This window comes from Echiichthys vipera, assembly GCF_963691815.1.
Source record: "Echiichthys vipera genome assembly, chromosome: 10".
Classification (NCBI taxonomy): Eukaryota; Metazoa; Chordata; class Actinopteri; order Perciformes; family Trachinidae; genus Echiichthys; species Echiichthys vipera.
Window position 1 is genome coordinate 26641183 of NC_139835.1, and position 12272 is coordinate 26653454.

Here is a 12272-nt window from a genome sequence, read left to right on the forward strand (position 1 = left end):
CCAGGATTTCTCCGTTAATAGTTGTTACAGGAAAAAAATTGTCTCGACGGCTTATTTAATGAGTGTATTTGCCAAAAAAAGACCCTGGGATGATTTTACGCTGGAATTTCACTTTAAGTAACTGAGTTTTTTAAATGATCGTGTGTTTAAATCTGCAATAGTGCATCATGCAAGATGCCCCTTCAAAAATGTAATTGCGTCTGTAACATGAGGGTTAGATATGTGGTGGTTGGATCACTCTTTAGGAGAAGAAACAGCAGGATGGAGACGGATAGCTTTCTTAAGCAACACTGTACTCTTTTTCCCCGTCCACACGTCAACAACAACCCCACTTCCTACTTCCTGGATCACACTTCACTGAACTAACCAATCAGAGGCTAGAAAGGCTTTACCTTAAGTAACTGTGAGGAGAACCACAGAGGCAGATTCAGGAGATTAACATAACTGTCTTTTAGGTTCTAAGGTAAATGTTTAAACCTGTAAATATAAAAGTAATAATTGTAAACACAAATGTGTAAATAGTTACTGTGTAAACATACTGTTAAAACTTACACTTCCATCAAAGCACTAAAGTCTAAAGGTTGCATTAGCTGACTGGTAACTCACAATCATATCTATAAATGCATATGACCATAACCTGATTCTTACTCACTTTTAATCTGCTGATATATCAACGTCAGTGCTGTTTGCTGCAGATATTTCTCAGCCACTTCAACCTCCGCTCTTCAGATTATTGACACTGAGAATTAATTCTCTAAAGCAGGGGTGTCAAACTGATCCAGTAAAGGGCCGTGTGGCTGCAGGTTTTCATTCCAGAGGTTCTTGCTTAATTGGAACGAAAACCTGCAGCCACACAGCCCTTTACTGGATCAGTTTGACACCCATGCTCTAAAGAAAGATTCTAGAAATGAACTCCCTCAAAGAGCAGAGCCTTTCTCACTAAATATATCTTTATAACCATTATCTAAAGTTACTCAATCCCTTGTGTCTCTACCTAAACTCCGGAAATACTACCATCATTCAAGTGGCCACACTTAAGAACAAAACAAGTTTGATGTGCAAAGTAGTTTCACAAGAGCAACATTTATTAAAATCAATGATATTTTGTTCTCGTGAGCATTGGACATCAGATGTACACAATATACAAATGGTGCGTTTTGTAGCAAATATACTTTTCTATAGAGTCAGCAGCAGCAGCAGAATTGGCATGTACAAAAATACACATTTGATTTTCTCAAACACACAAACACAACATACCAAAGTAACAAGATAATATATTTATATATATTTATATATTTCTGTATCATAAATATGCAGAACTTTACACGTTGGAAACAATTCAATGTAATGGGGATAATTAAAATATTAATAAAACAGGATAAAGTACATTTTTAGACCATTTAAAAACTGGCAACGCTTAACGTGATAATGACCTTATTGCAGTGTGTGATCCTGTGGGGAAATGACGTTACGTTCATAATAACCTTTTGTTAATACTCTGCTGTTACATTGTGCTAAGAATACATTATCTACCATGTCAGTAGGCATTTACATACGTTTCAGTTAATGAATGCACACTGAAATAAGGCGATTTATTGTTAAGTGTCACCTAAGCAATCAGCGCTGCAGTGGCGGCAGCGCTCAAACAAAAATATCATAGAATTATTATGGACAAAACATACAAGTCAAGAGAAACTGTGGGGCATTCAACTGGACACACACGCACACGAGCACACACACACACGAGCACGCACACGCACACACACACACACACACACACACACACTGTCCTTGTCATTCTTGTGAGACTGAAAGGGTTTCTTGTTGACAATAATGAAGTGCTATACAAGCGAGAATAAAGGAGATTTCTCCTTCAGTGGCACACGTTTTCTCACATTCCTGCTCAGGACACGATGTCAAATGACCACATCATATTCAAGAACTTTCTTCTTTCACGCACACATCGACAGTTTCTCTTCTTCCTCCCCCCCTTCCCTCCCGCCCTCCCCAGGTCACAGAGATACAAACCAGAGCTACAGAGGACAACACTGTGCTGTATCGCTGGAAACTCGGCTCATATGAATAAATACCGGCCCTGTTGATTCACTGATTCAGACAGACAGACACTTCACTCTCTGGGGAAAAAGGTTTCACTTTACACACAGATGCAGTTTGTCATAAAAAGGTACACACGTCATTAAAATAGATGATGTAAATATGTACAGCGTTGGCATCGGCCATAAAACCTCGCTCCTCCGGCTCATCACAGGTGTTGCGGACCGAGCTAAAAGCGTGTTCATAGTATTTGCATGAAGTCACAGCAGTAATTGTGACCATATTGTTGTCGTTACTGCTACAGAGAGCGGCATTAATAAACATTTGTTGTGCCAACACTTTTATCCCTCAAACAAATCTGACATTGATGACTCTCTTTCTGCACAGTCTGTTCTTCATTGAGATTTAATAACATTTTTAATAAAACGTGTGTCATGGCCTCGATTTCCCACCAGGTCTTTAGAGATTTTGGAAATGGTAAAACTAAATTTTCACTGAAAAAAAGCTTCTTTGTCCTTTCTCTTTCATTTATGAAGAAATCCCCTTACTTCAATTGTATTTCTTCATGTGCTGCAAAAAGCAACAACACATCCTGAAAGGGAAAACAAGGACAAACAAAAGAAAAATGTTTCTCAGAGGAACCAGATTTTGGCACAAAAGCTGTAACTCTAACCTCTGACTTTTTGACAGCAGCTTTAACGGTTGTTTAGGGATCCAGATGTCCAATTAAACTGTTTTGTACATCTTTTTACGTATAGTTAATAGTTCTTTAAAGATGCCAACAGCAGTGCCACAAAGCACTATCAATGTCAAATACATGAAAAAGCTTTTGGACAAGGAATCTTTTATTACAAAAAGGAGGTGAAATGTGAAAGCAGGAAGTTCATCTGTACCTTTAACATCTAAAACCTTGGATGTACCATACTTATTGTATTAGGGTGGCTACTGCTGCCACAAGGAAAAAGGTGTATATCAGGGAGTACTATCACACCAACAATGAAGACAGTTGTCACAGTTGTGAACATATCACATGAAATCAGTCTCTCACACACAGTTAGTCTGTACACAGTTCTTATTTACACGTATGACTCTTCTGCAAAAAAAAGCTGGTCAAAGTCGTCCACTCGTGGGTCACTGCAACGCCTGCTTTGCCATTCCCTCTTCCCCTGCACAATAGCCAGCGCCACCTCCTGACTCCTCTGCAGGCAGGCTTCAGTATCCTCCTGACCCTGGGAGGAAAAATAGTCCCTTACAGCTCGGGTGGCGGAGGGAGACAGACAGAAGCGTGGCTCGGCGTGGTTGGGCTCCACCTCTGACACTCTCAGGCCGCCAACTTGGGGCTGGCCTTTAGAAGTGCGAGGTCTGTCCAGAGTGAGGCTGGAGGAGGGGTTAGAGTTTGCAGTGAGCTGCGCAGGCTCAGATGCGCGGCGGGGAAGGGGAAGGGTCCTTTGCCCTTTGTATCCGTCCATGGCCGGGTTCAGAGAGTGGGACTTTGGCCTCTGGAGAACCAGAGTGGTGCCATCCTGTCCATAAAAAACACCCTGTGGGGGCTGCGCACTCTCATTTCTAGCCAGCCTCTGTGTGACCTCACTTCCTGTGTGTGGTTTGGAGCTGTTAGGGGAGGTTGGGATCAGGGGTCTGTAGGTGCAGGTCTGGTCGTGGAGCTGCCTCAGCTCCTTTACTGTCAGAGGTTTCTCTGTTCCCCTGTAGAAAGGAGAGCAACTGCGCTGCAGCTGCAGTAGAGCCTGCTGGTAGGACGGAGGGCTGCTGGATCTCCGTTGGCAGTTTCGGTTCATCACCGCAGCCTCCTTGGCACCGACGGAGTAGCCGTTACTGGTTGGTAGGGTTTTCCCGTTTACCACAGGCAAGTCCTCCTCTGACTGTCCATTATCAGACTGCTTTAGTGAAAGGCGGCGGTCCTTCTTGAGCCACGTGTTAGGGTGGAGGCCATGAGGGTGTGGGGGGGTTTGACTGGCCCTAGGAGCCTGGGTGGGCTGTGGCCAGTGAGGCGGGGCTTCCCTCTGAGGGGGGGAGTCCCTGGGTGACAGCTGGGGCCGTCCAGGAAAGAGAGGGGAGAGAGGAGCAGGCTCAGCCAATGGAATCGCCCCACTGGTGACGTAGTCAGTAGAGTACTGTGAGAAGGCGGAGTCTAAAGAGCTGAGGGAGGAGCCTGTGGGTGAGGTTGCCGGCGACGACAGACTGGATGAGCTGGCATCCAGCCTCAACGGAGGCGGAGGGGTGTGCCTCACCCGCCTCCGGCCCACATTCTGGACTCCACCCTTCTCACATCCATCCTCTTCCTCCTCCTTCAGCTGCAGCCCGCTCAGCCCCTGCTCCAGAAACACCTCGTCCACCTCCTTCTCCCCCTCCATGGCGGCATCATAGCTCGCCTTCCTTAATGGTAGGGGGTGGTTATTGGCGTGAACAATCATTGTGCCCAAGGGCGGTGTGCTGGCCAGGGCTAGAGCAGGTTCTGAACTCCTCCTCAGCCTCCTGGGACCCTGAGACGGACCGTTGGCCTGGCGGGTGCGTTGCTGTCGGACTGCAGGGCTGAACCTCCTGGGTCTGGCCAGCGGGGGGAGCTGCAGCAGGAGATCGCTCTCAGGGTCGGGATCATGATCGCAGTCACTTAGGGTGATGACGGAGTCACGGCTGCGGCTGTCCGGCTTGTCCTTGTCACGAAGGGGCAGCTGCTCCTGGAAGGGAGACTCAGGGTCGTCGTTCAGCTCGTTCTCCAGACTGTCGTAGGACGAGTCGTTCATCTGGAAGGATGACACATCTGGGAGGAGAAAGATGCGGAGGGAAAGACAGAGAGTGATAGATGAAGAGGAAGATGGAAAGGGAAGAGGAGAGAAATAACATTATTATTATGAGACTTTGACTAAACAAGCGGTAAACGTCAAATTAAGATCAAGACCATTTTTTCCAAAAATATACATAAAAACACAATAATTTAGCAAAAACACAATGTTTTACTTTCTATTCCATTTCCTGGAATGGTCCTCAAATTATACAGCTTTTGCAGACATCCTCTTTCATGCAAGTATCCTGCAATTTGGGGCATTTCCACCTACTAGCAACCAAACTTAGCACTCCAAGTTAAGGCAGACCAAACTTAGTTTATCTAATTGTGTCCCTCACACTTTGCTGCTTTCTCCTCGTAGAAACTTCATTGATGGAGCTCAAAAAAGTGAGAGAGAGAAACTAAAAGTCACATTTCACTGCTGGAGACGAGGAGAACAGAGGACAAAGCGTCCTCCCCGAAGCGTGCTCCTTCCCCTCTGCTGGTTATTTATAGCGTCAGGAAGAAAGCAAGTGGTATTTATGAAAGAGTAGATTCAATGCTGCGTTAATCAGCACCTCTGACCCTGGCAATCACTGAAATGACTGCAGGTCAATCTGCTAACCCCAATCAACAGGCCTGAAAGAGCCTAGGTCATAGGATAACCCACACGGTGAGCTACTCAGAGGCGTAACACACTGGAGCATTGACGGTAACAAGCACCTTCAGAAAACACAAAGCTGACTTTGAGACCCTGATCCTGAATCTCATATATGTCCAATCACCAAGGCTTAATCTCTGCTTATCCTTTTCTTATTATCCAGATATTTTCTACACACTTCAGTAAAATCTTTTTTCTATCCGACCAAAATGGATAAGAAGTTTAATTTGACGGTCGCATGATGATATCATGTGCACACCTTTGCTTTACATATATGGCTGTGCACATTCAATGTATGTATTAGCCTGTGACTGAAAAGCCCAAAAATCTCTTCAATCGCATTTTAAGAAATTGGTTCTTCTAGTTGTATGTTTTGTCCTTTTTATGTAGATTCTGACATTCCCAACTTAAAAATCAAAAAAAATTAAAGGGACTGCCCTCATAATTCTGAAAAAAAAGGACTCACACGGACGTTCCCCAACGTGCGGTTCATCAGGGAGAACATTTCCACATGTTTCTTTGTTGTTACTTTTTTTGCTGTTGAAAGCACAAACTATTCTTTCTTCAACCTTTCACCTCAACATGTATACGTAACAGACTAGTTGAAATGTTCAATGTTCATCTTAATCATCCTTCCGGGGGAAACTTGTTAGGCAGCCACAATTCACATAAAAGCAGAAGTCAAAGACAACATCAACGACACAGAAACACCATAAAACACAGAGCGCCGGTGGGGAAATGGAGATCAAGAGTCTTTGAAAAGCATGTTCAAGAGTGCAAATGTGCAATTTGTGCTATTTGCTTATTAGCAAATTAATGCCAATGATATGAAGGAGACATGGAACGTGGCATGGCCTGACAGTGAAAACATGAGCCCTGCTTAGGACCTGTATGTCCTCCTCTCCTCTCCTCTCCTCTCCTCTCCTCCCAGTTCTCACCTGAACCGTGGTCACTGCTGCTGCTCTTCTGGCTGAAGCTCCTGAACAGCGAGGGGACGTCTTCTCCCAGGACGCTGCTGCAGTTCTCAATGAGGAGGCGAACGAGCTCACACACCTGCGAGGAGAAACAGCGGCTAGTTATAGCGTGAACTCTTTCGCTTACCATTGGTCTTCATTATTGTACAGTTGGCTGAAGGTGTAATCCTGTTTGTTGTTTACGCAGAGCTTCCAGAGAAAACACTGCGTTTTCCAAACTCACAAATTTGGAAAGAAAGGAAATCAGTACTGGAGCGACTGCCTGCGTCATTTGGTGAAATCATGACCTAAATGACTGTAATATCAGCCCCAAACAGCCGTCCACAGTTGTGTGCGTCCCATATTACCATTCTGAGATGAGTTTTTCATTGCGTTTGTTTGGGCTAATGACAATCCTCCGACCGCTGTGAGTATTTGCATTCCACACCGACCAGGAAAACATCAAACTCCTTCTTCCCCAGTCCTGGATAATGTCCTGATAATAATATATGACATCATGCATTGGCTCGGATTATCACTTGCGTAAATGTTTGTTGAATGACGAAGACTGAATTCAGTGTAGGAGTTTTTGACAGTAGCTTTTCTGACTTCTAAGATAATGCCCATGGCTGTATTCATCATCATAATTTGGGAGCTAATACCTCGAAACCACAGCCACAAATCCCATAGAGGGAATTTTGCGAATGGCTTCCAATATGAACTGTTTTCGTAAAGTGTCAGATTGAAGTTTTGAAAACCGTGTCTGTGCTTTTTAAGAACTATCAGCCCGGTTGGAATCCGTACTCAAACAAATCACACTACTTGGCTGAAACCACCGCCTTTTAAACTAAACAGAAATGTTGGAGTCATATCCTCCCCGACCTGTGGAAAGTTTCCACTCAAACGTGCCTGTTGTGTTTACAGATGAGTTGTTTATTCCTGACGTTACTGCGGCACTTTGGAAAACACGGCAGAGACAAACACACTTCAGGTCCTCCCTGTGTGTGTGCGTGTGTTCCGTGTGTGCGTGTATGTGTGTGTGTGTCTGTTTATTTGTTTGCTGGTCCAGATGTTGTCTCTTCGCATGTCTGTATGTGTCCATATGTGTTTAAGAGCCTGTCTGGCCAAACAGCACACAGCCAGGCTACACTGTGAAGTATTTTCTGCTTATTATTAAAGTATAAAAGTCTTGTTTTCTAAAGGAGGGTGAGATCAATTGACCCGGTTTCACTCGTCTTTATCTATTCAGCAACAAACTGTCTTGAGCGCACTGTGATGGTTTTTGTCACGTGTTTAAAGAATATGTGATATTAGACCAAACTTTGGATTCAAATATGTAACATTTTACCTGACAGATGACGGGAGAGGAGAGCTGTTACATCATTTAATGAGTTCCACCGTTTTATTCTAACAATCACACACAGTTAATCTCTGACATTTGTTACGAGAGAGCAAATGCAACATTAACCTGGTTTTATCTCTTCTGTGTGTGTGTGTGTGTGTCTTTCTGTCTGTGTGTCTGTGCGTGTGTGTGTGCACTCCCTCTCTTCAGATACCACATGATGACTGTTCTATGACAGTCCTGTGGCCACATTTTACTTGGATTACGGTAATTCTCAGCTCTTCTATACATAACCTGCAGTGACACTTACACTTATATAACAAGCAAATGAATGAATAAATTGTCTGATCTGATCTTTGCCCCCAGCATGACACCATTAAACTCTGCAGGGATATTACTGAGTGATGGTAGGTATCTGCACACCTTCCTACATCAGTTTCACTATCTGTCCTATGCCGTCTTCACGTGCTATGGGAAAGATGGTCCTTTCCACATATTATGCATTATGTTCAAGTGCGTTTGTTGTCATAGTGAAATTAAACACTGTGGACCCACGTATCCTGACTCATTACTTGGCGAAAAACCATTTTAGAGGATTTATCAAAACACAAACGGTAAATAATAGGCTGTATTTTTTATAGATCATGAAGGGTAGATTTGTTTAAAGGACAAAATAGAAAGCTAATATTTCTGCTTTAGCTACATACACTTGATCAACACTGATCTGAAGCACATAATCTTCCCTACCAGCTCAAAAACAGTGTTGTTGCAATAAAGCAGACTCTTGCGCTATCGCATCTCACATCTATGAGAGGGTATTCATGTGCAATTTTCACGTCGGCTTTTGGTATTTACCATATTTTCCATTGGACGAGAGGGCTCCATTAATATAGCAATGAAAAATGTCATAATGAACGGTGAACCAATCATCTTTAAGAGAATAAACCTGTTTCTGATTACAGGTGAGGTAACTGAACCTTCACATACTGTTGCTTCTCTGTGACATCTGTCTGCTATCAGTGCACGGTGACATTCCACTGTCTCATTCCTGACGGGCATTTTAACAGGCAACTTTATGTGTTTATCAATGCATAGTTATAGGGGCCATTTTGTTTTACGGCTGGTATGTCTGACTCAAAGAACAATGACACTCTAACTGCCATAAAACTCATGGGAGGAAGCTGAAGGCCGGATGTATGTGAACGCGTTGGAAGACGTCTCGTGTTATTTTCAGGAATGGGAAGCAAGGACCTGTTTCTGTCATGTGCAAATGTTCTCGCAGGGTATTTAATATTCAACAAGTTTGCGAGACATAGAAGGAAACCTCAAATTTTCTCATGATATACATGAATCAGAAGCATCGCAGATTCAAATATGGCATACGTGTAGTCTCCCGCGTGCCATGTGAAAGCTTCTTTCGCCGCTTATCCCTGCAATGTTACTGCTCTCCTTTACAACACAGCCTTATTGGCGTTTTTCTCAATGAAACTGGCGGTGCAGATTTCCCTGAATATTGATTCCTGCTCCCGTTCACACAAAACCCCAGGCAGGAAATGTTCCTGAACATTGCATGGGTGACAGGTGCTCAATATGCTATTAAAGTAGAACCTTCTGTACAGAACATCAACAACAAGCCTGTGTTGTTTCATTGAAATATACGATCATAATGTTCACTGCGCAAATAATGGTTTATGCTATCTCACGTTCTATTGTTTCACAGCCTTCCCCTTCTCTTCTCTCTTTAGTTTCCCTTTCTACTTCCCTTTCTTGCTCCTTCTCCCTCTCTTACAGGTCCCCATCACTCTCTCTTTCATTAAGCCTCCCTGCCCTCCTTCAATCACTCAGTCAGCATTCCTCACTGTCACTGAGTGGAGCTGCTGTATAATACATGGCACAGTTGGAAAGAGCCCGAGGGCATGCAGGAGACTTATACCCATTCATCAACCAGCCTGTTCACAACAGCAGCTTCTTCCCCTTCTTTTTAACTCAATCGGATGTTACCTTAAACTCTCTCTCAACTGTTCTGCTGTACATCATTCACAAAACATTTGTCTTCAGTATGGACGCAGGTTAATGGTGGACTTTCTACAATGACTGCAGTATACAGTACAATACCGCTGCACATGTGCGTGGGCGTGTGTGTCCGTTAAGAGGTCTCACAGAGGTGTGTAAGGCGGACATGAAAATGAGTATTTTCGAGGTCGTTTGTCAACAGGTACACCCAGAAGGCTGCAAAGGAAAGTCTTTTGAACAGCCTGTGTGTTGTTTTTCTGTTTTTCCCTTTGACTTAAAACTGTAGCCGCTGTCTTTAAAACCGAACAAAGCAGAAGAAAAGTAAAAGTTCCACCAAGACACAGAGCCAAGAGAAAAACAGTGTTGTTTTGAATTATATGTCTCTCCGTCTCCATCTAAAGTCATACTCAATATAAACGCTGTATTTACCTCCTCAAAAGCCGCGTTCAGCCAAAAACATTTAAATCATACACTGCTTTAAAGAAAGAGTGAAACAGAGACTAAAACTAAAAAAACTGAGTGCTCACGTGTCTCCAGACATGGTTGGTAACTAGCCATTACACATCCAGGAGCCCACGCTAGTTTTAATTGGCTGCCCGCTCCGGCCGCAAGGAGGGAAATGTCGAAATCTCACTTTGTTATTTTTTGTAAGTCTTTTCCAGAAAACGGCTGCCTGCGCTCAAGCTGCACACACAACCAAGCAGTGTGCAGGAAAAGTGTTATCAGGGGAGTATTTGTGAAACCGATATTTAGGCATTTGTGGGTATTTGTGCTGACACAAATGTGTGTGTGTGTGTGTGTACGTGTGAAAGGGAGGGCTGTTTCAGCGACACAATTTTCCGCTAAAACACTCACACTTGGCCTCAGGATTCTGTAGGAAATTCTTTGCATGTTTTCTCAATGAACCTCAACCATCTCAAGCACACACACATACACACACACACACACACACACACACACACACACACACACACACACACACACACACACACACACACACACACACACACACACACACACACACACACACACACACACACACACACACACACATTTGAAAGATAAGCAAACCAGCCACCCACAGAGATTGTGCAAATACTGTAACTTTCCAAATAGACCACAATAGAAAACGCTTTGTATGCTTTGTATGTCTTAGTGACTACATGATAGGCTCTGGTGGGCGAGGGGGCTTCCACTGTGGGCTCCGGCTGCAGCCACTGTGCTGCGGAATGAAGTTATTTCAGGTTAACCCAGATGTGATGGAGAAACAGTGAGCAATGTTGCTTCACTTTTGAGTTAGTTGACATTCTGGGATTGTGGAGAAAACATTCTGGCTTGTTTGTATTTCTTTGAACCGATCACAATCTTCCTGGGGGGTGCTAAGCCCAGGACGCAGCGACGGCAGCCTTGCAAAATAGAAAAGCAGAGATAGCTTAAGAATGCCGGCTATAGTACGCGGCCAATGGCAGGCTTTATCACAACAGGCTACATCCGTTGAGTAAGACTACCTGTGAGTTTACTTTAGATTTCAAACAATACAATTAAGAGACATTTAGTGTCGGACAAAATGGTTGGTTATAATGAAATATCAGGAAATCTTAAATATGCAACAGTATCAGGAAACTCAGAGACTCATGTAAAATAGATCAAAGACAATAGCTGTGATAGATGTTGTTATCAGAGTTCTCCCTGGGGCTCAATAAGGTATTTCTATTATCCACTTATTAAATAGTGCTTACTTAGTATTGCATACTGCTGCATTCATCGGTAATGAACCGGGACACAGTAGGAGAGGCAGACTGGTCCGGTGCATTCTGGAGATTTTTTCCAAGTCATAATGACATTGAGGCATTTTTGGCATACTGCAGATTTGACTTTGCATTCTACATTTTTCATTTTGTCCAAATCAGAACGCACTGCTGGTATAGTAGTTTCAAATACAGCCATAGTCCTTAAAGCTGAGTACTTAAAACCAAAACTACCGTCATGGCTAGATACCACCTGAGGTAAGTCTGTAATTTGGCAGAACTAACCCTTTAATGGTGACTTAAGCCTCTAAGTGGTAAACAAATATTTTCCTGTGTAGTCAGTAAGTCAGCATGAAACTGTGAAGCTTTCCTCTTTCCTGTCAAGTCTTGCTCTAAGCTCGGGGATTTCAAGCTCAGCAGAGAGTAAGAATGTTGTGATTGTAGCTCATGAGTGATCGTCGGCGATGACTTGTGAACGTGACTGAGCGTGTGTGTGTGGGTGAGTGTTAGTGTGTGTGTGTGTGTGTGTGTGTGTGTGTGTGTTAGTGGGCCAGCTCCTGCGCGGAGGTCAACGCTCACATCCGCGGGGAAACTGTCTGCTGACAAACGGCTTTCGGGCTGACAGAGATTGTGTGTGCATGTGACCACGTATGTTCACACACGTATACTTGTGCCAGTGAAATCTCAATTTCTTATCTGTCTGTCAAACTCTCGTCCG

General features: G+C 43.7%; 1 protein-coding gene across 1 annotated transcript in view; it reads right to left on the reverse strand.

Moving 5' to 3' along the window:
- Positions 1-2019: 2019 nt before the first annotated feature.
- Positions 2020-12272, reverse strand: part of LOC310952794 (rho GTPase-activating protein 20-like) — a 34306-nt gene continuing 24053 nt past the window's right edge. The window contains exons 14-15 of the mRNA XM_083921504.1: positions 6437-6551; positions 2020-4834 (exon numbers count right to left, since the gene is read on the reverse strand). Of these exons, the coding sequence (XP_083777630.1) occupies positions 3132-4834; positions 6437-6551 (1818 nt within the window). The 3' untranslated portion in view covers positions 2020-3131. The remainder of the gene's footprint in view (positions 4835-6436; positions 6552-12272) is intronic.